The 27,974-nt window shown below is 38.2% G+C and overlaps 1 protein-coding gene across 6 annotated transcripts in view; it reads left to right on the top strand.

The window, feature by feature from the left end:
- The window catches only part of UBR5 (ubiquitin protein ligase E3 component n-recognin 5), a 124,792-nt gene that overhangs the window by 63,352 nt on the left and 33,466 nt on the right, over nt 1-27,974 (top strand). For 5 of the 6 annotated variants that reach the window (XM_054708410.1, XM_054708409.1, XM_054708407.1 and 2 more), the window contains exons 14-34: nt 373-557; nt 3,021-3,130; nt 3,298-3,410; nt 6,376-6,519; nt 6,615-6,726; nt 6,974-7,128; nt 7,376-7,573; nt 11,960-12,170; nt 13,100-13,226; nt 17,139-17,290; nt 17,727-17,822; nt 18,185-18,308; nt 20,238-20,335; nt 21,152-21,300; nt 21,820-21,911; nt 23,003-23,149; nt 23,270-23,388; nt 23,471-23,597; nt 23,686-23,815; nt 25,557-25,717; nt 25,836-26,075. In XM_054708410.1, the coding sequence (XP_054564385.1) occupies nt 373-557; nt 3,021-3,130; nt 3,298-3,410; nt 6,376-6,519; nt 6,615-6,726; nt 6,974-7,128; nt 7,376-7,573; nt 11,960-12,170; nt 13,100-13,226; nt 17,139-17,290; nt 17,727-17,822; nt 18,185-18,308; nt 20,238-20,335; nt 21,152-21,300; nt 21,820-21,911; nt 23,003-23,149; nt 23,270-23,388; nt 23,471-23,597; nt 23,686-23,815; nt 25,557-25,717; nt 25,836-26,075 (2,990 nt within the window). The remainder of the gene's footprint in view (nt 1-372; nt 558-3,020; nt 3,131-3,297; nt 3,411-6,375; nt 6,520-6,614; nt 6,727-6,973; nt 7,129-7,375; nt 7,574-11,959; nt 12,171-13,099; nt 13,227-17,138; nt 17,291-17,726; nt 17,823-18,184; nt 18,309-20,237; nt 20,336-21,151; nt 21,301-21,819; nt 21,912-23,002; nt 23,150-23,269; nt 23,389-23,470; nt 23,598-23,685; nt 23,816-25,556; nt 25,718-25,835; nt 26,076-27,974) is intronic. The other variant, XM_054708411.1, reaches the window with a different exon arrangement.

Below are 27,974 nucleotides of genomic sequence, written 5' to 3'. Positions count from 1 at the left end.
ACGAATTAAAGAAAATAATTCAAATTACAAGAAACAGACAAAATGTGTAATTGTTTTGTTCACATTTCACTTTTTAAATTACCTTGTTAGTTTCTTCTCTATTTCTATTGTTTCCTTATGGCAGAATGTCAGAATATTTGCTGCCTGAAATTTTAATTTTTAGCAAATGTGCTATAATTATTCTTGCTTCTTGTTTTGGGGAAGAAATGTTTTTAATGGAGACCTTGAAGTCAATGCTTTATCAGCCTCTTGATTGTGTAAAATTGTATTTGGAAAATGGAGGAAGCAATATACTTTCACATGTTGTATTTTTATACACTTGTAAAATAACTTCTATGTCATCTTGATGGTGATTTTTCTTTTGTTTGCCAGGTATGCTTGAGAAATAATCCTCTCTATCATGCTGGAGCAGTTGCATTTTCAATTAATGCTGGGATTCCTAAAGTTGGTGTCTTAATGGAGTCCGTTTGGAATATGAATGATAGCTGTAGATTTCAACTTAGATCTCCTGAGAGCTTGAAAAGTATGGACAAAGCTAGCAAAACTACTGAAGCTAAGTAAGTACTATACCTAACTAATCTTGATTTTATAGCACTTCTAGTTTGCACTGTATATGAAGAGGATAATTAAGGGAGACAGGTGTATAGTGACTCAGAAAAGTGCTAACATGATGGGCTAACATCCTGCCTGCATCTTGATCATTGGAAGGGATTTGCTGGTCAAATGAGCTGGAGAGGGAAATTCTGTAAAGGATTTGTAAATTTTTTGGTGGGAGGAATATGTGAACAGAAATATCACTAAATTGTAGGTAGCCCACGTTCTGGGGCTGGCTTATGGTTTGGGAGCTCAGTACACCGATCTTTACACCTGTATTGTTATAAGCATCTACTCATCTTTAAAAATATTTGTGTATTATGCCCAGGTCTGTGCTGCTTAGTGGTTAGAGTGTCAGCCCGAGCACTGAAGGGTCTCAGGTTCAATTTCTGGTCAGGGGCACAAACCTGGGTGCCACGCATGAGTGGGAAGCAACCAATTGATGTGTCTCTCTCACATTAATGTTTCTCTCCCTCTCTCTTTCTTCCTCCTCCTTCTTTCCCTCCCTCCCTTCCATTCTCTAAAAAAAAAAAAAAAAAAAATCAATGGAAAAAAAATGTCCTGGGGATTAACAACAACAAAATAAAGTTGAATAAGAGTTTTTAAATAACTAATTTCTTAATCTTACAAAAATATGTAATTATTTTGGAAACATGGAAGAAGAAGAATATTACACCCCAGAAATAACTTTTTAAATATTTTCATGTATTTTTTTCTAAATGTAAACAGGCATTAAAAAGAAATAATTGGAATTTTACTATACATACAGGTTTTTTTTAAAGTTCTGAAAACTTTTAGTTTGCTCAAGCGAATATAATGATTATAAATTTACTACCTCTATTGCTGTTATTCCTCTTACTGTTAAAAATGTAAATTGAAATTCTGAAACATGGGGATTACCATTAAATAAGTTAAAAAAGAATCTTTTGCTCTGGCTGGTCGTCTCAGTTGGTGAGAGCTTAATCTTGTACATCAGAAAGGTTGAGAGTTTGACTCCCAGTCAGGGTTCATACCTAGGTTGTGGGTTCGACCCCTCCCCCCAGGCAACTGATTAATGTTTCTCTTTCACATTGATGCCTTTCTTTCTCTCTCTCTTGCTCCCTCTCTCTCAAACAAATAAAAACATGTCCTTGTATGAAGATTAAAACAAAAAAAGAATCTTTAATCCAAAACTATTGTAATTTATGTCTAATTAAAGTTTTTTGTTTATTTTAGGTCTTCTTTTTAAAAAGGTTTATAAACTTTCTCCCCAATTACATTGATTTTTTTTGTCTTAAAAATAAAAGCAACAAGAACACATTTTTATTTTTTTTGAATCTTGGTAAATAGTGTTTGAAATATTTTTGATATGCATAAAAATAGTGTAAACGAGATTAAAATGGAATATGCTTTTTAAATTCTGTACATAAGTTTTTCAAGATCTTCCTTGAAATTTTCCATTTATATTAATAAATTTAGTAAATGAACTAAGTGAAATTAAATGTTAAGAAGATAATCATTTTCATGTCAATCATTTCTTTTTAGCAAGTCATTGAAATGCATTCTATTAAAGGTGTGCTAGTGTTAGTCAGAATCGGCTTGCTTCCAACATCACAGATTTGCATGAGCAGCTGTTCATGTGTGCTTGCACAGAGCACTTTGCTAGAATGCTGGTGAAAACAGCACTGGTTTTCTGTGGACTGTGTCTAAACTCAGGTGAAGTTCCTGGTGAGGGTAAGAAGATGAAGGTTAGGTTAGGATGATGACCCTGATTATAACATACGCTAGGATGATCTATACTGTATATAACACATTCTGACTAAAAGTGACTTTTCTGGCTAAAAATTTTGACTGCTGCCCTTTAATGAATAAAAATATTTATTTTTAGTATCTGTAGACTAACTCAATGAAGAGGGGTACTTCTATAATTTCTGATGTTAGTTATAGCAGGTGATGGTAACCATTGTGAGTAGAGTTCCTTCTTTGAACTCCAAGAAATTAATGATCTAGTGGGCATTTTTATTTATTTGCTTTTACCATTTTATTTTTTTTATTTTTTTTCAGTTAAATTGCTATGTCTCCACATCAGGGTTCACTGAAATGTGAAACTTGTTTGCTCAAGAGGCTTTTGATAAAACTATGTTGATAAGCCAAGTGTAGTTTTCATTGTTATTCCTCGATAAGGCTTATTTGAAGCATTGTTCCAAGTTGTTGATAGCGTTATATGGTATATTTTTCTTCCCTATTTTAAAACAATACTAAAAATTTGAAGTAGGTACTGCGTATTCTCTTCAGTAACTTGAGTACTAAAAATACACCATTTTGTACAAATTTTTAATATTTTATTTACTTATGTAAGAATAATCGTGAGTCTTAAAAATAACATTTGACAAGTGCCTAATACTTCAGATTCCTAATTATAAGGAGAATCTTATTTCTAATCTCAGGCCTGAAAGCAAGCAGGAACCAGTGAAAACAGAAATGGGACCCCCACCATCTCCGGCATCCACGTGTAGTGACGCATCCTCCATCGCCAGCAGTGCGTCAATGCCATACAGTAAGTGTTAGTGTGGTACCGGTTGGTCAGTAGGTCCCCGGTGGACTGCTGTGTTACCTCAATTTGTATCCCTTTACAAATGGTCTTCTGTTCATATACTTAGATGAAATCTATAAAGTCTCTTTTACATTTTCTTTTTGGTACTTACCATTTTGTTGTTGTCTAAGAACGACGACGGTCCACTCCTGCCCCCAAAGAGGAGGAAAAGGTGAACGAAGAGCAGTGGTCTCTTCGGGAAGTCGTTTTTGTGGAAGATGTTAAGAATGTTCCTGTTGGCAAGGTGTGTTTGTGTTCAGAATATCTAAGAACTAATTACTAACAGAACTGTAATGCTATTGGTTATCCAAGAGTTTATGGTTGGTGAGTGTTCATCAGCTCTTTCTTTAAAGCTGTTTTATTTCTCACCTTCAATGACCTCTTTAAGTCCCATCACTTAATGAGATGCCGGTATCTCCTCTGTGCATGACAGATAGATGATTATTATGCCTCTCCTTGAGAATTTATGCTATTTGATTTTTGTGAATAACCCACGTCCCGCGTGGTTTAGGGTTTGGGATCTGGAGAAGGGGCCTAACGCAAATGAAAGAAACGAGACAAGAAATAATAATTTGGAAATTGGGGGGCCAGGGCGGGAGCCCAGAAGGACTTCGCTTGAGTTCAGGTCTTGCCATCCTTTTATTCAATTTGGGATACACCTGTAGCCCTTAGGCAGGCAATTTCCAGTAACACACAGACTATCTTATAAGTAAGGATTTACATGACTGTCTGGTGGGGAAGTTGCTCCAGCTTCCATTGTCTCGACTAAACAGTGGGTGCATAGCTCTGACCTTTGCCAGGGCTCAAGGGTCACCAGTATCCTGGGCTCCTTGTCCACACATCTCTGCTAGTGAAGACAATAGGCGGTTTCCCACAGATTTTTAAAGAAATACTATTTTAGAATAATTTTAGATGTGCAGAAAAGTTGCAAAGATAGATTATCTTTTTATATAGTCCATTCTTTGGAACTATTAGACTGTTCTAATGGAGATCATCTCTATAATAAAGAGCCAGGGTGTAACGACCGATCACGACCAAAGGCTGACCATCTGGAAGTCAGCGCTGGGTTCCCATGGCGACCCAGCACTGACTACTGTAGCTGCAGGCCCGGTGACCCAGCAGTGACTGCTGAGGGGGCTTTGAATTAGGCCCGGAAAGAGACCTTAAGAGAGAAGCAGGGGCTGATCTGTAGCATCTGAGGCAGCTTTTGACCAGCACTTGCCTCTCTCTTTCACTCAGACCCTGGCCAGCAGCCCCGCGTCCATTTCTCTCCAGGCCTCCACCAGGGCTGCTGATCAGCCCCGCCTTTCAGATCATGCCCCGTTGATAGGCCCAGAGACACTGACTGGCATAGAAACCAGCCAATCAGAACACCAATCCGGAAGTCAGTCCTGCAGTCAGCGCTGGGCTGCCATGGGGACCCAGCGCTGACTACTGAGGCTGCAGGCCCGGGGACCCAGCAGTGACTGCTGAGGGGGCTTTGAATCAAGCTCAGAAAGAGACCCAAAGAGAGAAGCAGGGGCTGATCTGTAGCATCTGAGGCAGCTTTTGACCAGCACTTGCCTCTCTCTTTCACTCAGACCCTGGCCAGCAGCCCCGCGTCCATTTCTCTCCAGGCCTCCACCAGGGCTGCTGATCAGCCCTGCCTTTCTGATCAGGCCCTTTTGATAGGCCCAGAGACGCTGACTGGCATAGAAACTGGCCAGTCAGAACCAAATGTGGATCAACTGTGAGGAGGCAGTAGCTGCCCAGGAGACAGAGCTTTTGACGCTGACTGGCATAGAAACTGACCAATCAGAACCAAATCTGGGTCAACTGTGAGGAGCCAATGACTGCCTAGGAGGCGGAGCTTTTGACGCCGACTGGCATAGAAACTGACCAGTCAGAACCAAATCTGGGTCAACTGTGAGGAGCCAATAGCTGCCTAGGAGGCGGAGCTTTTGACGCTGACTGGCATAGAAACTGACCAATTAGAACCAAATTGGTCAGCAGAGGAGGGCATTTGGGGGCAAGATCAGGCCGGCAGGGGAGGGCAGTTGCGGGCGAGATCAGGCCGGTAAGGGAGGGCAGTTAGGGCTGATCAGGCAGGCAGAGGCAGTTAGGGGCGATCAGGCAGGCAGGCAGGTGAGTGGTTAGGAGCCAGCGGTCTCAGATTGCAAGAGGGATATCGGGCCTAAACCGGCAGTCTGACATCCCCGAAGGGGTCCCCAATTGGAGAGGGTGCAGGCTGGGCTGAGGGAACCGCCCCCTCCGTGTATGAATTTCATGCACCGGGCCACTAGTTTTCCATAATATTTAAAAATATTATTACTCTTAAGTCACCTTTCACTTCCCTTCTTTCTGGAGCGTGTCTTGCTTTCTAGGGAACAAATTAGTAGAGGCTATCAGCTGGAGTGCCATTAATTTCCCCTTTCTCTCTGCATATACTTAAAACCAAAATGGAGCTATAGTTGTAGAATATCTGCAAAGTAAAGGTTTTCCTGATTTCCCATTAATTTCTGAAATAAGATGTTCTTTCATATGTTCTTAATGGAAAGAGTAGATACACCCACCACTCTCTGCAATTTACAAAGACCTTTTTCATACTCTATTTCATTTGATTGTCAAAATAAAACTATAGTTTATGGGCAGGTTTTCCTTCTGAGAATGTCGCACTGACTCAAAATCAAAAGCAGTAAGTAGCAGAGGTGGGACTCAGGTATTCTAGTTTCAAGTCTTGTGCTTGCCTTCCTGTGCATTGACTGTATACCTATGCTGTCCACAATGGCAGCCCCTTGCTGTGTATTTGGCTAATTAATTTTAGTAAAATTAAATAACATTAAAGCCTGCTATTTAGTCACATCAACTCCATTTCAAGTGCTTAATAGCACTCAGATAGGACAGCGCAGGTATAGAACATTGCCATCATTGCACAGCGGGGGCTCTAAACTAATAAAGAGGAATGACGGAGGATTTTGTAGATTATACTTATTTTTTTCAGTTGATTGCCAAACATCCACAGGCTATGTAGTTTAGTTTTTCTCTAAAAAATAAGCCTTGCTAATAGATATCAAGCTTTGGTGAGTTTGTTCAGGTTAATTTTACAACTTGGTGATTATTGAAGAAATATAAGGAATTAAATGCCTCAATGTTAAGTTAATTTAATGAATACCGTTTGCATATTGATTTCATATGAATTATTAATGTAGCACATTTACCTCTATTTCTAGGTGCTAAAAGTGGACGGTGCCTATGTTGCTGTAAAATTTCCCGGCACGTCTAGCAATACAAACTGTCCGAGCAGCTCTGGCTCAGATGCGGACCCTTCTTCTCTCCTGCAGGACTGTAGGTTACTTAGAATCGATGAGCTGCAGGTGAGTGTGGAGGACTCACTCAGCGGGTGAATATTGGGACTGACTCCTGGGGGATGTTACGAATTTGAGAGCAAAATTCTTTTCGTGTCATGCAGGTTGTTAAAACTGGTGGAACACCAAAAGTTCCTGACTGTTTCCAAAGGACTCCTAAAAAGCTGTGTATACCTGAAAAAACAGAAATACTAGCAGTGAATGTAGATTCCAAAGGTAAAGATTCGACAAGTTTTTCAGCTGGCATATTCTATATCCCCTTAACACTTGTGTGCAGCAAATGAGCAGAATCAAGTGATTTGGGGCAGTTGACAGTTTATGTTCCCTGGGTGTAATGTTATGGAATAAAAAGTATCTGTTGGAATTGGCTTACAAATATGGGCAGAATGGTCAACATTTGGTAGTACTTATTAGAGATTACTAAAGACATGTAATAACATTTTTACATTTATATGTTTTAAAGGTGTGCATGCTGTTCTGAAGACTGGAAATTGGGTACGGTACTGTATCTTTGATCTTGCGACAGGAAAAGCAGAGCAGGAAAACAATTTCCCGACAAGCAGCATTGCTTTCCTTGGTCAGAATGAGAAGAATGTGGCCATTTTCACTGCCGGACAGGTACAGAGGCTTATTTTTGCTTTTGAAAAGTGACATGACAACATTGTTATTTACGTGAAGCTTGGAATCGGGCTCTAGTTTGCTTGTTATTAAACAATTGAAGAATTTAGAATTTTCAGCACATTTGAATACTAAGTTTCTTATCTGGTCATTATTACTAACACAATCTAATTTAAAAACAAATATACCTATTGGAAAAAATCAGAGGTACAGTTTGGTAGCCATCTTTTATTTCTCTCTGTTATAGGAATCTCCTATTATTCTTCGAGATGGAAATGGTACTATTTACCCAATGGCCAAAGATTGCATGGGAGGAATAAGGGATCCTGATTGGCTTGATCTTCCACCCATTAGTAGTCTTGGCATGGGTGTACATTCTTTAATAAATCTTCCTGCCAATTCAACAATCAAAAAGAAAGCTGCTATTATCATCATGGCTGTAGAGGTAATGTGACTTTGGGAACTACTTGGTATTTGAATTCAGAAGATACTGGAGTCCAGGAAAACAGTCTTGAAAAATCATTCATTGTCCCTCCCTATCGGAGCTAATAGGACAAGAGAGATGAGTAAATTAGTGATTACATGTAATTTAAGTGTTGAGAACAGCGTACACAGTCTGAGGGCCATTATAAATCTGACTGCGATTGTAGAGAAGGCTTCTCTGAGGAGACGATATCTACATGGAACTCCGAATAATCAGAGAGGGTTCTCCTAGACACAGATGAAGGTGCGAGCTGTTGTCTCGGGCATGGGAGAATATGTACAATCTCTTTTGTTGGTTGTTGCTTTTTTTGGTTAGTGTTCATTTTTAGAGAGAGTGGAAAGAAGGGAGGGAGAGAGACACACACACATTGGTTGCCTCCCACACATGCCCCAACCGAGGACTTGGGTCAGATGTGCAACCAGGTATGTGCCCTTGACTGGGAATCGGACCCAAGACCCTTGGGTGCCAGGGCCAACGCTCTAACCACTTTGCAACACCGGCCAGGACATGCACATTTTTTTGATGGAATCAGAAGGTAGGCTCATAATTCGTGAGTGGCACCGATAAGTCTGGAGAAAGGTAGTAGGTAGTCTTGTGTGCTAACCTAAGAGATATCAGAGTTCCCCTGATAGCTAGGAGGAGAGGGAATTTAAGCTGGCTTTTCATAAGGAAGATTTAGCAGTGAATGGAGAAGAGAAGTCAGAGGCCGGATTAACAGGCCAATAGTTATCCAGTGAGAAACAAAGCTTGAATTATTCAAAATGAGGAAGAGGGGATAGATTGGAGAGAGATTGAGGAAGGAGAAAGTATAAAGTTGATGACTGGATGCCAGCAGTAAATGAAAGGAAGGAGTTGGTTGTACAGCTTCTTAGTTGGGTGTGGTTGATGCGGAGAGGAAACAGGAGGAAGAAAGGGAGGAGGAGGAGGAGTTTTGTTTTGAACAGGCTGCTGTTGAGGTATTTGTTAGATGGGTAGGTAACACCTTTGGAATTTATTGGAGCAATGTGAGCAGAGATTGACCTGATTGGAATTGGAGAGGATCGCTGCTGACAGGCTGGAGTACTAGGAGGACGGGGCGTAGGAAGGCCGATAGGAGGCTGTTAAAATAGTCTAGGTGGGAGGTGATGGTGGCTTGGCTCAGGAGGCAGCTGTGAGTCAGAAGTGATTAGATTTTAGATATTCTAGATATGTTTTCAGATAGAGCCAACAGGATTTGCTATGGCTAAATATATGGTGTTAAATAGAGGAAGCAAGAGGGTGAAAGTTTTTAGAAAAATGAAATTACCATTCATGGAGATGAAGATTGTAGTGATGAAGCAGGTTCAGGGGGTGGGATGTGATAGCAGGAGGTTGGTTTTATTTATTTTTTAAAAAATATTTTTTTCAGAGACGGAGAGGGAGAGAGAGAAACATCAATGATGAAAGAGAACCATTGATCGGCCGCCTTCTGCATGCCCCCTACTGGGGATTGAGCCCGAAACCCGGGCATGTGCCCTTGACTAGAATTGAACTCTGGACCCCTCTGTCCACAGACCAATGCTCTATCCACTGAGCAAACTGGCTAGGGTAGGAGTTTGGTTTTAGACATGCTAGATTTAAAATATCCAAGAGGAAATGGTGCATAGAGAGTTAGATGTGTAAGTCTGAAGACAGAACAGAGGACCAAGCTGGAGAAATATACTTGGGAGATGTTAGTACGTATATCTGTGATATTTAAAGGAACTATAATGAAATTACCAAGCTTATGGAGACTCAGCCCAGCATTTAAATGCCAGGAAGATAATAAGGAACCTGCCTAAGAGCTGAGAAAAGGAGCATGGGTAAAGGTTGGAGGAAAACTAGAATCAGTGTTGTCTTGGTCTCTCCAGTTCATTGCAGCTCCTGCTGCTTAAAATTCATTGCTCTGAGCCCACATGTCGTTGTCATTTATTTATTAATACAGTTTGTCTGTCTTTTTACAACCAGCCTCCTTCCTTCATTTATATTACTTCAGATGCTTCCGCAGGCATTTGGTTCTAAGACCCCTTCCCTTTTCCAGCTTCTCAGGGGTAAAGATGAAATGTGTCCTCATCCCAGGGTAGGGTTAAAGTGTGTCATTTATCTTCGTACCTCAGGGCTTGGTGCATAGTAGACCTACAAGAATTATTTTTAGTGAACTCTCCTCTCCCTGCCTTTTGCTGTAAGAATAAGTGACAGATACGACATAGAGTGATGCAGAATAAACTTCTTTGCTTGTAACAGTGAGTGTGGTATTGACACTCCGTGCGAGAGCCCGTGTCCAGTCCAGCAGGTTGGAGATGGAAGTTCCCTTAGGAGTTGCTTCCAATCAGATGACTGGCTGGTTGCTTGAAAACATTGTGTCACAGTGGTGTGCTGCAGAATGTCTGGATTTTCGTTACTTTTAAAAGTACTATGCTTCTTATTCCTTGGACAGACTTTGACATATTTTCTCAACATACTGATTAATGCATATACTAGTATGTCACCAGACTTTGTCAAGGTTAGTCTTATGTGGCTCAACTCATACTCTTGAACTGGAGATTGTAGTTTATGGTTCACCTTAGAGTCTTAGTTTTAATTCCACAATCAAAATGGTTTATTAGATGTGGCGGGTACTGAAAATAGATTTTAGCTATATTTTCTTGTGCACCCTCCCTCCCTCTCCCCACCCCTCCCTCCCGCCCAATCCTGAATTCTCCTCCCCATGAGGATGGGGGAAGGAATGGATTATTTAGGCTGTTTGGGGCGCGGGAGGTAGCAAGTCGTTCAAATGCATCTTTCTTCTCTCCTTTGTATTTCCACACTCTTTTCCCACCTGCTTTCTTCCAGTAATTTCTAATTCTAGTTAAAATGAACAATAGTACTTGTTTTCCAAACCCAATGCTTTATATTCATTCCATTAAATATTTTCGTAACTATAGTTTTACGTTCTGAAAGAATCCCATTTGAACTTTTTGGTATGTTCATGCTGTGGCTTTGTCTGTTTAGGCTGCTATAGACTTGAGTGGCTTATAAACAGCAGAATTTTATTTGTCTCATTTCTGGAGGCTGGAAGTCCAAAATCAAGGAATGGGCAGATTTGGTGTCTGGTGAGGGCCTGCTTTACCCTCATATGGTAGAAGGGGAGAACTCTGCTTTCTTTAGCCTTTAAAAAAAAAAAAATATATATATATATATATATATTATTGATTCAGAGAGGAGAGAGAGAGAGAGAGAGAGAGAGACATCAATGTTGAGAGAGAATCATTGATTGGCTGCCTCCTACATGCCCCACACTGGGGACTGACCCTACAACCTGGGCATGTGCCCAGACTGGGGATTGAAGTGCAACCTCCTGGTTCATAGGTTGATGATCAGTCACTGAGCCACGCTGGTCAGGCCTTCAGCCTTTTTAAAGTGCATTAATCCCATTCATGAGGCTCCAAATTGATGATCTAATCACTTCCCAAAGGTCTCACCTCCAAACACCATTGCATTGGGGATTAGGTTTCAGCATTTGAATTTTTGGGGGGACACAAATATTCAGTCTATAGCATGCTGTCTCTGATAGTTATTATGTTCTACTAGAGGTCTGATGCATGAAATTTGTGCAAGGGGCTCGGCCCTCGCAGCCCCAACTTCATCCGGAAGGTCGTCCGGCTATCCAGTTTAATCAGCATATTACGCTTTTATTATTATAGATGCTTTATCAGTACTACCATGTCTTTGACAATGAAGGACATTTGTTGTCACGTTTGGGGACTGCATGTGTCATAATTTCTGGGGAGTTGAAGGTTTTGGTTTTCATGTACCATAGTGTGATACAACCTTTAAGAGGGTATGAGTAGGCTTGAAATAAAATGTATACCCTTGGCTTAATTGATTAACAGTACTAATTTAGGTCCTAATTTAATAGTTCTATACCACTTACATCAGTGGTCGCCAACCTTTCGGACTTCGGTCCGTGGACCACCAGTTGGCAACCGCTGGCTTACATGACATAAACCAGGGGTTGGCAAAATATGGCCTGCAGGCCAAATCTAGCTGCTGCCTTTCAGTTGTACATTGTATATGGCTGCTTCCCCACTGTGGCCACAGAGTTGAGGTAGTTGCAAAAGCTGAAAATATTTAGTTCTTTTTTTTTTTTTTACAGAAAATTTACCCACCTTTTCCCATTCCTATCAATTGTATACTTTATGTAATTTAAAGTGTACTCTTAAGTTCAGCTCCTTTTGCCAGGCTACCGCATAGTATCTTTACTTATTTGCAGAGCTGATTATATTATTTTGTTGGCCATGAGAAATTTTTGACCTGTGTAATGTTATTCAAACTTATTGAAGATGTTTTCCCTCATTTGTCTGAGCACAGAAACAAACCTTAATGCAGCACATCCTACGCTGTGACTACGAGGCCTGTCGACAATACCTTATGAATCTTGAGCAAGCGGTTGTTTTAGAGCAGAATCTACAGATGCTACAGACATTCATCAGCCACAGATGTGATGGAAATCGGAATATTTTGCATGCTTGTGTATCAGTTTGCTTTCCAACCAGCAATAAGGAAACTAAAGAAGAAGAGGGTGAGATTAAAACCTATATTGAAGTCTTTAAAAGGAATATTAGAATATAACAACTATTAAAGGAAAGAAAAATCACTATAAAAATTATGGTACTTTTATTTTTCTTCATGAAATCTAAGAGTTTGACATTCTTAGAAGGTACAAATTTCTGTCTTATTAGGATTAAGTATGTGACACAAGCAAATAAAATTTCAATCATGTGTTTTTGTTGTTTTGAGTTCTATTCTCTATGATATACAGACTGTATGTGTAATACTTACGAGATTTACAGGTTTTATAATTTCAGATGACTACGTGAAGGCAAGTTATATTAAGGCAACAACCTTTATCTCAAATTTCAGAATGTAGAGGGGAAAATGACCTAATAATTTGTTAGATGGAAAAGCAAATAAGTATTTTTTCCCTATTGTTTTTAATTGATGAATGAAGGGAAAAACTGAAAACCTAAAGTGCAACTGTGTAATTCATGTTTTTCCTTATTTTGAATTCTGCCAACAGTCTTCTAGTAGCCACATTTTTGAATAGTGGTTTGAATACTTAGTGTATAAACTAAGATTGAGGTACTGATACAGGGATCTTTTTCTTCCTTAGTAGTGAAAGCTATTTCATTCTACTTATGAATAACAGTATTCTTGACCTTTGGGGTTTGAAAAGTAAGGCAGATTAAAAAAGTAATTCATATTAAAGGTTGTAGTTCAATATATCTTAAACAAGTTATTAATTGTCTCTGGTACGTGAATTAGAGCATACTCGAGAATACATAGCAGTTAGCGTTTAATGGCCTTATACCAGTGGTTGGCAAACTCATTGGTCAACAGAGTGGCAAACCGCGGCTCGTGTGCCGCAGTTTGCCGACCACTGGCCTGTACACAATCTCTTAGTTATGTTTGAAGTTTAAGTTGATCCTAATTTTTTCTTTTATGTTTCAGAAGCAGAGCGCTCTGAAAGAAATACTTTTGCTGAAAGGCTTTCTGCAGTTGAAGCCATTGCAAATGCAATATCAGTCGTTTCAAGTAATGGCCCGGGTAACCGGGCTGGATCATCAAGTAGCCGAAGGTAATGTGATTTTTACCAGGAAAGCTTAATTGGCGGAAACATAATCCAAGTACAGAAATAAATGTACCTCTTACCTATTATATGCATCATTGGTGGGTCCTTTTGTTTTATTTTTGTTCCTCCCAGTAGCACCCTGGGAATAATATCTGATAATACCTACTTAGAATTTAAGCGTAGAACAGTAGGACCTAGGATGCTTCAAAAATTCGAGATAATTTAGACAAGTAGTTCAAACTTGATTCTTTTAATGTGTTTTAAATTTATCATTTTTGTTTTCTAGGAAGTTATTTTATTTAGTTGGAGAACAACTAATAACAGTAATTGAAAGGACCTCAATCTTTTGTTTTCAGATTGCTTATTTAGGTCAATTTCTCAGATGTCTTAATGATCTGGGAAGAAATGAAAGGCTGGTGTATATTATGAATATTTGGTATTATAAACTTTCAGGCTTTCTGAGTTGTGAGATGGACAAACCTTTGTAACACATTGACAATTACTAGGTGTTTGAATAGGTGACAAATATAAAGAATTCAGGATATAGTTGTTTTTCTGAAGAAAAAGCACACATATTAGACATGACAGCCAAAATTGGATACTTGACAGATCATTAATGGAAGCACTGCTCACTGTGCTAATGTGATAGTTGTAAAGTCTATTCAGAATGAAGTCTCTGCCTATCTTCTGTTCCATATTCAACTTTCCCTTTAGAAATGATTCTTCTAATATTGGTACCAACTTGATAGCTTCCCAGGTTCAAAAACATCCCGAAGTGAGATTTATTAAAAAAAAAACACACCTGTTTTTGGGTGACCAAATTATAACTTAAAACAGTACATAACATTATGTAGACTATGCACAATGGAAATGATGACCAGCTTATTTGTTTAGGATTACACTAAGCAAAGTATTTGGTCTAAAATGGAGAGCAACTTAAAATTCTTCATGAAGAAACTAGTGTCTGAATTATTTCAGGTCTTTCATTTCCTCAGGGAATATACAGGTGCCAATCAAGTTGGATTCTGATATGGGTGGTCCAGTGCCAGTGCTGCCATCTTTTTTTTCATATAAGGATTATTTTTGAAGGCAAAGACTAAAAGGAGCTTCAAGAGTGGGTGATGTGTTGCCCACAGAAATAATTTGCAGAGTAAGCTCCTTTGAGGCATTTGCCGAAGATTTCACTGCAGTGCTCTTACACAGTTCAAACTCAGGGCTGCCGATTGAACAGATGAAAGCACAGGAGTCTTATTATCCACGCCGGGCAGTAGGAAGTCCACAGACTGCTTCATTGAAGTGAAACCTTCCTCTAGCCTACAATGGATTTTCTAGGCGATGCCCCTTGATGAGTATGCAGGCTGGGATTCATGAGCTCTAAGCTCAAAACTGATGCAGTTTCAATGTTGACTGGAGTACTGTTAAATACCTTCAGATGATGATTTGACTCAGAAGTTTTGTTGTGTGACTCACTAGTTCCTGAGTGCAAAGGGCAGAGTTAGTGGAAGGCTTGATTGATGCATCTGATTGCAGGTGTATGTACTCTAGAGATTGTTAATCTGGAAGACACATGACCTTCGCTTTTTTGTCACAGTGGTATGTTTGAACATGACTGGATTCTCAGGCTTCTGTAGCATGGATATTACGTGCTTACAAAGAGGAAATTACATCATCCTTGAATTCTTCCATATTGTCAGAAAATACGATGACTTCCAGGCAAGCCTATACGAAGAAATGTCAAAACTCTGAATCTTAGCAGCCAAGGTGGTATCTCCTCAGTATTGTCCTCAGCCACTGAGGATACAGGTGAATCTCCATGAATTGTGTACAACATCTTGAAGAATAATTTTCTTTTTTTTGTTTTTGTTTTTGTTTTTGTTTTTAAAGAATCTATATGAGGAACTGGGCATTGTACTTAAAAATGTTCCCAAGACCTAATGAAGAAAAGAGGTTAAGGACAACTTTTTTAAATGACAAGGAATGGTCCCCTCATTTAATATTGAATTGACTACATCAAACAACAAAGTTGGGAGTTTGAAAGTTCAAGATGAGACTGTGGTCTCCATTTATCTTCATTTATTCTTAATCTACTCTAAATTAGAGGTTGGAGAATAGCCCACATGTTTTCTTTGGCCTGTGCAATGTTAAATTTTTTTCTTTAAGATTTGAATGCTTTTAGATGAGTCTGTACACCTCTAGTTTGCCATTGTTCCCTCCTTCTTACACCTGCCTGCCCTTTCCTCGACTTATTTTATCTTCTGGGCCCAGGAGGCATTGAGTTTGTGACCCTGGTCTGGTGTAAGCCTTCTTCTCGTTAAGCCCAAAACCATGCATTTATTTTCAGGTCATTTGCAGTGCTTCCCAATTATTGCTGATTCTCTGTGTGTGTTTTTAGTAAGGCACATTAGGATACTAAGTGTCTGTGTTGAGCTTAATTGAAATTGCATAGGAGCATCATAGTGTGGACAGTCACCCTGGTGTGTGCTGTTCTTGGTAAGGAGCCTGCATTCTCTCTGGGTGATGATGTCTTTGGACATGAACGTGACTTCACCCGAAATAATCACTGCAACCTACTCCCCTCCATATTATAAAAACTCTTAAACTCAGATTTCTAAATTGGGAGAGAGAGAGAGAGAGAGAAGACATTGATAGCATAAAATAATTTACTCTAGGTATTTTTAAATAGTGAATGTTATAATAACTGAGATACTACTTGAGACACTAAAATTTATTTCCAAAGAATGTTTCTGTTCCCAAAGGTACATCATCATGCAAAAGCCTTGTAAAATAGACGTGTTCCTGAAAATAGTCTCTAAAAGAAATTTTCATAAATGCTTTAAATAGAAATTTACTTAAAATTTTGAAAATGTATTGCTATGGAAAAACATTTACTATGGATTAAATCATCATAATTAGAGATTCAAACATTAATAAGAATCTTTCTAAATCACTTATTTATAGACATAATAATGCTCACCTGGTAAGGTGTTAGGTCTTTTACATCAGAAATGTTTGGGATTAAATCTGCAAGGGAGAATGAAATCCCTTGCGTTGCCTGGCCCTTAAAATTGAATTTTTACTCTATTCAGAAGCTCTAAAATTGTGTCTGATTTGCCTTATGTGCTCTCTCTTAATTGCTGTTAGTTATTAATGTATTAATTTTGTAGCCTTTGTAAGCTTTTATTCAGAGGTTCAGATTTTTTATAGGTAGGCAGTTACCAGTTCCCCTAATGAGGTCTGTGTTTATGATATTTATTTTTATTTTTAGTGATGTGCACATCTGTGCAGTATTTTGTTTTTTTGTAGGAAAAACAATCACGCCCAGACGTTAATCTAACACATTTTACAAGCTCCAGTTTCATTCGTTAATTTCATTGTGATGCAAGCTGTACTGTTAAAAAAAAACAAACGTGTGTGTGTAAAAAATAAATCTAAATTGGTCTTTGTTGTAAAATTACTTTGTGAATATTAGTTCAATTGCTTTTGAGATCACAGACAAGGGATTTAGTGGGTTAAATCAGTCTGTACTAGTTTTGTGCTTATCAGTCTGTTCACTGATGTCTATTATTAAACTTAATTCTTACTAATTATAAACGGGACAGAAATTTTTTGTTTTGTTTTAATATTCAGCTGCTCATTTGTCTTAACTGTATGAAAGATTATTTTCTGATCTTCACGGCAACTTTTGTTCCCTCTGCTTAAGTTAGTGGTTTTAATGCTGAACTGGGGACTAGGAGCCCCCAGTTTCATTTCTGTCCCTCACTGACTTATTCTGTGATTCCAGAATTGGCATTTGTACTTCACTGCCTTTGCCTGGAGCATTTGCTTGTAGAACAAACTTTGATCTCAGATGAGAAGTTCTGTGAACATTTTCATTACATTTAGTCATGGTAGTGAGTTTTGATTTTGTCCATGTTCTAGTTTGAGGTTACGGGAAATGATGCGACGTTCATTGAGAGCGGCTGGTTTGGGTAGACATGAAGCTGGAGCTTCATCCAGTGACCATCAGGATCCAGTTTCACCCCCGATAGCCCCCCCTAGTTGGGTTCCTGATCCTCCTGCGATGGATCCTGGTAAGATCTGTTATTTTATTTAGTTTTTAACAAAAAGACAGGGTTATGAAAGAAGAGAAATTGAGCATTTTAAATGGGTTATTGGTAAATCTGAAATATTTAAAAGTAGTGTAATGTGTATTGTAACTAATTTAGTTATAAAGATTTGGTAAGGGTTTTGTAATTTAAAAATTAAAATTTCAGAAAATCTTACCAGGTATTCCTCTTATTGAAATATTTCCATACTGGTAAGAAGCTACCTAGCAATACATCTGGATAAATCAGTAGATTATCTAGTGGATTCCTTCTTTTATAGTTAGGAAAATAAGTTTATACTTAAACCTCTGTCTGATTTGTCGTTTGGCTTGTACAGAAGAGCCTTAAGTCCAGTTAAGAGAACAAGTTAGGGATATGTTGCCTATAATGATATGCATCCTGCTATTCTGTTTACTGAAAGATGGTGACATTGATTTTATCCTGGCCCCTGCTGTGGGATCTCTTACCACAGCAGCCACTGGCACCGCTCAAGGACCAAGCACCTCCACCATTCCAGGTGAGAATCTGTGCTACTGTGTTTGCTTAGACATTTGGAGGAACACACTTCAGAAATGGGTTTTCAGATCCACACTTTTATAAGGAGACTTTCCTTGGCTTGAAAAGCATCTAATTCTCTGAATTATCTTCCATGTGTCAGTGAAATTGTGGTGTGGATGTACATATATTTCATCAGTTGAGATTTGTAAAATGTGTTAATGTTTTTAAATTCTCTTTAATGAAGTTAATAATTTATTACTAATATGAGAATATTTTTCTTGTGATGTATTTAATAGATAGTTGTTATGTTATTCCATAATATTCTTTCACTTGGTCTTTTTTATTCTTGTTTTGTTAACAAATGGATCTGCTTAATTACAGGTCCTTCCACAGAGCCATCTGTAGTAGAATCCAAGGATCGAAAGGCCAATGCTCATTTTATATTGAAATTGTTATGTGACAGTGTTGTTCTGCAGCCCTATCTACGAGAACTCCTTTCTGCCAAGTAAGAAGTTTAATACTACTTCATAGAATCCAACATTGTATGCCCTCTGTTACTATGCTCTCTTCAGTGAAAGATGCTTTCTCCATAAAATTCAGTGTCCACTAAATGAATATAAAGTGATTTTATGTTAGCTTGATTTGAGTGTATATATATATTAAAAAGATCATAGCGTTTTACTCTCAATGTGAATCCGTAAATTAGTTCTACCACTGTCGCTTGGAAAACTTTGAATATTATACAGATTCTTCCCTCCAAGCTCTATACTAGAAGTATGACTCAGTAGGTCTGGGATGGGGCCTGGAATCTGTATTTAAAACTGCATGATGGTTCTGATGGTTTCTTTGGAAATTTTTTTGGCTTGCAGAATGCATCATCATGAGATTATGCAGAGTTTTTGATAAGTATTATGTCGTAAATGCTCATTAACCATTAATAGATCATATCCTGCTTTCAGCATGACTGTTTATCTTTACAAGCTCATAACAATAAATATTTTTATAAAAATTAGTCTTCATCTGTGCCAAACTCTACTTGCATTAACTCCTAATTCTAGAAATAACCGTTGGGAGTAGGTGGTATTATTCCCATCGTACATTTGAAAATCCAGGCTTTCTGAGGTTATTGAACTTGCCCAGGGTTCTAAAACTAGTGAGTGGCACAGCAGGAATTCCAGCCTTGGTTCATCTCTTGCTTCCAGAACTGAGACATTCATTTGGGATAGGGAAGGACACATGTATTTTGGAATAAACAGAAGGGAGACATGTGTTCTGTAGTAGGAAGCTTTATGAAGATGAAGTTTGAGTAGAACCATGAGGAATGAGTAGGGAGAAGAGTGAGCAACAACATTAAAATGGAGAATTATAAATATTTTAAGACAGTAACATGTCTAATCGAAGGTGGATGGTCAGAAGAGAATAGTAGCCAGTGAATCTGAAAAGTTAGGTTAAAGCCACCCTTTGGTCTATTCTTTGGTCTTGAATCCTCTGAATAATGGCTTTGTTTAGACTGTATCAGTATCAAAGTGGGGTTATAAAAATAGTAATATGAATGTGGTATTAAAAAAAGCATTAAAATTAGGCAAGAGTAGAAAGTAAAGTTGAGGCTATATTGAGTATGCCTACTTACAGCCTTCATTTGTGTGTTGCAATACCCTGATTTGTTAAAGATGGAAAAGATTAGAAGCAAAGGTAAATAATTGATTTAGAAGGAAGATTTTCATAAAGAATCCAAGTTTTGCCTTAGTTACTAGTGACAGTGATACTGTTGGCTGTCAGAGAGAAGTCAGGTCGAGAGCAAATTTGGGAGAAAGATGACTTTAGCGGTTAGGCATGTTGAATGGGAGGGGTCACTGGGAAATCCTAACTGGGTTTATCAAGTAAGCAGGTGTAGGTGCCAGGACTGTAGTAACCTCATAGAAGTGGCAGCTGCTGTGGTGGATGAGAGAGGGAGGCACACATGTCTGAGCTTGGGATTTTGGAAATTCCAGGAGGGAGTAGAAATTCAATAAAGAATATTGAAGGCATGTGTGTAAGAGAAAATACACAATAATAGCTAACGCGTACTGAGTACATATTATTTGGCAGGCATTGTACTAAAAGCTTTTTAAGTAATTTATTTAATCCTCATCACAATCTTATGGGATAGAGCCTTATTCCTATTCCCACGTTTGAAAAAGAGTTGATTTGACTCCAGAGCCCTTGCTGGTCAATAGTGTCACTAAAGGCTAAGAATCGAAAGCACCGTTTAGAGAGACAGCGGCTTTCTTTCTTAAATGAGATAATATGAGATCAGAAAATTCTTTGAGTGGTGGGACATTATTTAACAAGACATAATTAGTTACTGCATCATGAACATGTCTTTCTTTTTTACAATCAGTAAGGAAAAGTAATTGATAATTAGTATTTTTATGTACAATTTTTCTCATTTTAGGGATGCAAGGGGAATGACCCCATTTATGTCAGCTGTAAGTGGCCGAGCTTACCCAGCTGCAATTACCATTTTAGAAACAGCCCAGAAAATTGCAAAAGGTAATTTATTTCAAGTCCTAAATGAACTGCATATTTTTAAATTTGAATAGATTCTCTTCTCTACACATAATATTGTAATTACTCAAATCTGATTTCTGTATATGGAAATGATATGATTGATTAGAAATTATCAAGATAATTATTTTGTGCATGTATATGTTAGTGTTTGTGTGTAAAATTCATGTTTACACTTTTTTCAAGTGAGTTATATATTCTAACTTTCCATCAAAAAGCAGCTGGTATAGATTTCTTAAATTTCAAAAAGTTTCCATAATATATAATGTAATGACCTATCTTTAGAAAATAAAGATGAATTATTGATAGAACCTGCCAGTGATTAAAATGGTGTTAGTGATAACATTTTATAGAAGTTAGAGGTCAGATGTCTTATTGTTCTTCTGACTTGGGATACTTGCTTAATAGAAAACATTAAGGAATATCAATTTCTGTCATCTAGCCTTTAAAAGATTGAAGTAGTTATCATCTTTAAAATACTGGCTATAAATACTTGATATGATTGTCTATACTTTGTTAAATAGGTTGGACTTGATTCTTAACAGCAAAACTCAGAGCTAAGGACTAAGGTGGCTGATGTGTGGTGCATTTGTATTGTCCTCAAATGTGGTTATGATATAGTTACACTTTGCACAGAATTGACTGGATTTCCTTGCATGTTGACTTTGTATATCAAGGTGTTTGTTTTTTTTTTAATTAATATGTAGTAGTTTCTTATTTATACTATGTAAATGTTAGAGCTTTTCCATTAGAGGAAAGTAGCAGATGGCTGTGATTAAGTCCTTTCTTTAATCTTTGTAGCTGAAGTATCCTCAAGTGAAAAAGAGGAAGATGTTTTTATGGGAATGGTTTGCCCATCAGGCACCAACCCCGATGACTCTCCTTTATATGTTTTATGTTGTAATGATACCTGCAGTTTTACATGGACTGGAGCAGAGCACATTAACCAGGTAAGTTATTTTACATTTTCCTATGTTTACACTATCTTCAGGTTTTCTTTTTTTCCCTATTGCAAGTCTGATATTTCCTGTTACTCTGAGTTATAAAATTCTCTAAAGAAAATTAATTTTTATTTAATTCATAAATAAATGAAGCAGAGAAGTTGATTCTTAACTTAGTTATTGGGATATCATGAAATGAGAAATCTTCAGTGGGTAGTATAATCTGATCCACCACACTTGATGTAGATTTTATAGCTATAATTCTCTTTTTGGGATGGTATAAATTATTTTTGTCCACTGGTAGAATATGATTATATGATTTGCATTTGTCTAATATTGTAAAATGTATATTCACTATAATATCCATTACTTTGTTTCCAGATTTTGTTGCTCTATCATCGAAATGTTTTAGAATATGTCAGAAATAATTATGAGATAAATATATATATATACATATACATACACACACACACACACACACACACACATGATTGTGTGTTTTATTGAAGTATACCTTTTTAATTTTAGGATATTTTTGAGTGTCGAACGTGTGGCTTGCTGGAGTCACTCTGTTGTTGTACGGAATGTGCCAGGGTTTGCCATAAAGGCCATGATTGCAAGTGAGTACAATCTGGTTTACTCTAACACTGTAAACTGCTTAGATTCCTATTGCTGCATTAAAATGATCTGTACCACGTCATGTTTTGTTTTATAGTTCAGAAGGCGTGAGGTTTTATCATCTAGTCCTCTTCAAGCCAGTTTACGTATTAGAATGTGGCTCTTGATTTAAAGTGTACTTTGAAATGTTTGTTTGTTCTTTAAATAAAAGGAGGCTAATACGCAAAGGAATATGTGGTCATACATTGTGACTAGGATTTAATTAATCTTTTGAGATGTAGTGATAGGATATTTTGTCTGTATTCTCCAGTCTTAGGTCCCTTGTAGCAAGAAATCACATTAAGAGAATCATAGTGGGTGTTAAACTAAAGATGGTAACCTTTCAATTCAGCAGTAGAGTTACCATGCCTAGCTTGTTAGTTTTCACAGATCTGAGAAGCAATAAGTACCCGAGTGCCTTAGAGTCTCATAGGCACATGAGCGTAACTGGTGCAGATGGGTAGGTGTTATAGGTAAGAGAGACTGGTTTGTAAAAACCACCTATTCTTCTTTAAAATAAGCAGTTATGTAGGACAAGTGGAAAATTTTTATAGATATTGTATTAATACTTAAGATTTTTATTCAAAGAATTTTGGCTGTTCATTTACCTTATTTTAAGCATCTAAAATTGCTCATCTGTATTCATTGATTGCTTACTAAGTGCTCTCATTGTGCTAGAAGTTTGGGTGGTGGTGGACAAAGTTAGTCCCTGTCCTCACAGGGTTGACACTCCTGTCAGAGGACACAAGCAAGAAACATCTGCCCATAGGGTTTTGGTTCATTAGAGGCACATAGGAAGATCCCATAAACTTAACTGGCGCTGTGGGGAGATAGGGAACACATTCCAGAGGAAGTGACTATACTGAGTCATTTTTAAGATTCCTCTTCTCATAAGAGTTTTGTGTAATTCTTGTTACATATATTTTAACAATTGCACTTTGCATTCAAAAATTAATAAGAGTTCTGTTTGGTTCAATGCCTCCATAATTTCAATATAATGTTTGTGTCTTTAAAAAAATTTCAGTTTTTATACTTGTGTATGAATTCTTTCTAGACTCAAACGGACATCACCGACAGCCTATTGTGATTGTTGGGAGAAATGTAAATGCAAAACTCTAATTGCTGGACAGAAATCTGCTCGTCTTGATCTACTTTATCGCCTGCTCACTGCTACTAATCTGGTCACTCTGCCAAACAGCAGGCAAGTGGGGTTTTCAGGACATAAATTAGGTTGAAAAAGCACTGCACATCTGAGTGCTGTCCCCAGCCCCCCCCCCACACACACACACAGTCCCCCTCACAACAGTGTTCTGTTTTGTAGGGGAGAGCACCTGCTATTGTTTTTAGTGCAAACAGTGGCAAGGCAGACAGTAGAGCATTGCCAGTACAGACCTCCTCGGATCAGGGAGGATCGTAACCGAAAAACAGCCAATCCCGAAGGTGAGTAAATTTTAGTTATGGAAACATCCACATATGAAAAGTGGATGTTTACTTTTTTGTCCTACCCATTTTTTCTTTTTAGATTCAGATATGCCTGATCATGACTTAGAGCCCCCAAGATTTGCCCAACTTGCGTTGGAGCGTGTTCTACAGGACTGGAATGCTTTGAAATCTATGATTATGTTTGGGTCACAGGAGAATAAAGATCCGTATGTATTCATTAAATTGTTTTTAGATTCATATACTTCCATGTTAGTGTAGGCAGTTACAGTGCCTTCTCTTTCCTTCCCCATTCAGTCTCAGTGCCAGCAGTAGGATAGGCCACCTTTTGCCAGAAGAGCAAGTATACCTCAATCAGCAAAGCGGCACGATTCGGCTGGACTGTTTTACTCATTGCCTTATAGTCAAGTGTACAGCAGATATCTTGGTAAGTAAGTCCTTTGAATGTTTATTTACAAGCACATGAAAAGGCTGTTTTTCTTACTTAGCTTCCCATAATTTTACTAGTCCAAATTCTTAAGTACTAATAAGCTCTAATTAAGCAGTACATTAAGGGAAATGGAATTTTTGGGTGATTGAAATGTCTCAGTTAACAGCAGAAGCTCTTTTCATTCTAAGTAAATTCCTAAAAGGTGTTAAAAATACAACAGTGTAAAAATGATTGGAGCAGTGTTCAAATTAATAGTAACTTGGTGCAAACTTTTTAAGTATCCTTTTTGCTATGAAATTAGAAAAGGATATAAACTATAAAAACCAGTGTTGATGAGGTTATGGTAAAGACACACTTACACTGATGAGTGGCATTGTATTTGGCACTCTTGGAAAACAGCTTAGCAATGTCAAGAGCCATAAAAATATCATTGCCACCAGAACTTGTTATCTACATATATATATATAAAAGCCTAAGCGGCCGGCTGGCTTACTGGCCAACTGGCCGGTAGCTGTGATGCGCAGTGACCATCAGGGGCAGACACAGGAGCTTATGAGCAACAGCAGTATTGCAGAGTGCCCTCTTGCACTCCAGGACCTCTCAGGGGATGTCGGACTGCCAGCTTCAGCCCGACCCTGCAGGCCAGGCTGAGGGATCCCACCTGACAGAGGGACCCCGCTCACTCCGCAGATGCCCTTCGAGCCCTGGCGCTGCCCCCGGTGTGGCCAGCCGGGGCGGGACTGTGGGAGGTTGGCTCTAGGGCGTGTCTGGCCCTTCTCGCCCAGTCCCACCCTCCTGGCCACCTTTTAATTAATTTACTTTCAATGTGCATGAATCTGTGCACCGGGCCTCTAGTAAGGTAATAATTTATGATATAAGAAAAAGTTGTGTCATAATGTAATGTAAAATTAAAAAACAAAATACTTTATGGACGAATGAATCAAATTAGAGTTAAACCACTACTGAATGTAATATAGCAATTTACAAATAAGGGTTATTTTGTCAGGCCAATATGGCTCAGTTGATTGATCATTGTCCCATGTACCAAGAGGTCACTGGTTAGATTCCCAGTCAGGGTACATGCCAGGGTTGTGGGCTCAATCTCCAATAGGGGGACGTGCAGGAAGCAGGTGATGGGTGTTTCTCTCTCATCAATGTTCTATCTCCCTTTCTCTCTCTCTCTCAAATCAATAAAAATAGATTTTTAAAAACATATTTGAATTAAAAATAAAAATAAGGGTTAAATAACATTAAAAAACAAACAAACAGAAAATAACATGAAATTGGGTGTCCTCTGTAATTGATACTTATATGATAGACCATGCATGGAAATGAGACTAGAAAGTAATAATAGTTAAGTGATAGGGATGGGATTATAAATTTATTAATACAAATAGTTAACTCTACTTAGCTGCTTCAATAAGTACCCTGTAATGAATGAAATATATTCATCCTCTGACCTGACATACTTGGTATTGTTCTTCTAAATATTAATTGCTATCCATAGGACTGTGAGACTGAACACAAGCAGTCAGACATCTGAGACCTATAGGCCAAGCACTGATCAGCATGTGACATAAACTAATCACTGACTTTGTAAATGTTTTGGTTACATTTATTTGGAGATTTTTATTATGAAACGTGAACATTGAAAAGGGTTGGAACTTTTTACTTAATGAAAGGCTAAACATCTTTTGCGATGTCTCCACGCTAATGGAGTGGTTATAATTTCTTAAAGCTTCTGGATACCCTCCTGGGCACGCTAGTGAAAGAACTCCAAAACAAGTACACACCTGGGCGTCGGGAAGAAGCCATTGCTGTGACAATGAGGTTTTTGCGCTCAGTGGCAAGAGTTTTCGTTATTCTTAGTGTGGAAATGGCTTCATCCAAAAAGAAAAAGTAAGGCATCCCTTTTGATTTTGACATTTGCATTATTTTGCACAAACTTTTTGTGAAAATGACATCATGTATATGAAAGGATTCATAAAAGATTCCTATATTTTCCTTTTTGCTCTAGCAACTTTATTCCGCAGCCAATTGGAAAATGCAAGCGTGTATTCCAGGCACTGCTGCCTTACGCGGTGGAAGAATTGTGCAATGTAGCAGAGTCGCTGATTGTTCCTGTCAGAATGGGAATCGCTCGCCCAACAGCACCTTTTACTCTGGCTAGTACCAGCATAGATGCCATGCAAGGCAGTGAAGAATTATTTTCAGTGGAACCACTACCACCACGACCATCATCTGATCAGTCTAGCAGGTAAATTTCTAACTGGTAACAGATTCTGATTAATTCTTTCTCTGGAAATGTCACATTTGACTTACGAAAACCTTTGCACGAGCATTCAGGTGGTGTACATGATCATTTGTATGTCAAATGGTGAAGATTTTACTTTCTTTGGAACATGTGAAAGTACTTTAAACATTATACTTACCTCCATGTAGTTGTGGGTTTTGGTTTTGGTTTGGAAAGGCACTATCTTTATTAGGTCATTATGGTAACCTGATAAGAAACATTACTTAAGACTTCTGTAGACATCGTTACTTTCTGTTTTTTCTTAACTTTAAGTAATAGCCTGTTGGATGGCCAAGTTAAAGAATGAAAAGATAACTTTCTTTGTGTCCAAAGGCTGGGGCTAGGGGGCGCAAATTATGTAGATAACAATCAGAATGACAGAATTTTAAAATACTCTCTACAACAGCCATATTAACTAGGAAAGGGCTAAAACAACTCAGTAATAAAAAGATTTCTAGTTACAAAGTTATTTATTCTTTAATCTCATTTATCTTTTCCATTTAGTTGATAATTTACCTTACTAGACTGAAGTTTGTTGAGTCAGAACGTTTAGAATCTAAAACTAAATGTTCTGGTGCCTTTTATTTAGCACAGTGCTTCTCAAGCTTTAATATGCGTGCAAATCACTTGGGGATCTTATTTAAAAAATGCAGAGGCTGATTCCTGAGATTCGGTATTTCTTAAAAACTGTCAGATAATGCCAAAGCTGCTGGTTGAGGGGTCACTTTTTTTAAAAATATATATTTCATTGATTTTTTTACAGAGAGGAAGGGAGAGGGAGAGAGAGCTAGAAACACTGATGAGAGAGAAAAATCGATCAGCTGCCTCCTGCACACTCCCTACTGGGTATGTGCCCGCAACCAAGGTACATGCCCCTGACCGGAATCAAACCTGGGACCCTTGAGTCCGCAGGCTGATGCTCTATCCACTGAGCCAAACTGGCCAGGGTGAGGGGTCACACTTTTGAGTGGCAAGGCACTAGAGGTCATTAGCAAGTAACTTGTTTATTTTATTGGTTTTTTAAGTCTGATTTTGTTACTGTGTGTATATGTAATAATGTTTTAATAAGGATCTTTAAGACCGAAAGACCCTTCTTCTTTCTAAACACCTGTGTGTTAAGATTGGCCTCCTTTAGGATATGGAGTTCCCAAATCTTAACCCCTGAGTTTCGTTTGAGTTGATGTTGAGTATCTGCTCTCACTATTCTCCTTATACTCTACATGCCAGTATGTGTCCCAACTTTCCATTTATTATCAGGTCTTGTAGGATACCCTGTAATCTAAACTTAGGTTTGTCTGTCAAAGCTCTCCCATGGTAGCCTTGTCACTGATGTACTTCCAGGATTTGCTGAAAACTGTTACAAATCAAGCTGTATATTTTCAGACTTGCCAGATATACCCTAGTATCCATAGGTTCTGCTAGTGAAATCTTCTTGTACTTTTGTGATGTTCCTGATTCTTGTACCCTGTGAGGAGTCCCCCATTACTTACGTGGTACTTACTACCTTGTGAATTTCTTGTGCCCTTCCCTTGTGTCGTCGTTGTCCCCCCTCCGAACGTAAAATTTTTTATTGCATTGAACAGATTTTGGAAGCATCTAATCTCTGAAGAGTATCCATGAGCCTGTTCCTACTAAATTTTAAGATTTTTTTCACCTTGCTTAGTTTCTTTATTGAAGTATTGTACACCCTGAAGCTCTGCTCTTTACTCCATTCCCCTTGGTGTATTGGGCCAACCTCTTATGTCTTTCCAGAGTAGATCTCATTTGATAATCAACAGATATCAGTGCTAATGTTTCTACTTCATAATATAGAAGTCCTTCATTACAATACAGTACAATCACTCCTTCGCATAGGCTGTCTTC

The sequence above is a fragment of the Eptesicus fuscus genome, chromosome 19, assembly GCF_027574615.1.
Source record: "Eptesicus fuscus isolate TK198812 chromosome 19, DD_ASM_mEF_20220401, whole genome shotgun sequence".
Lineage (NCBI taxonomy): Eukaryota > Metazoa > Chordata > Mammalia > Chiroptera > Vespertilionidae > Eptesicus > Eptesicus fuscus.
The sequence above is the reverse complement of the archived record's forward strand: the minus strand, read 5'-3'. Positions and strand labels throughout refer to the sequence as shown.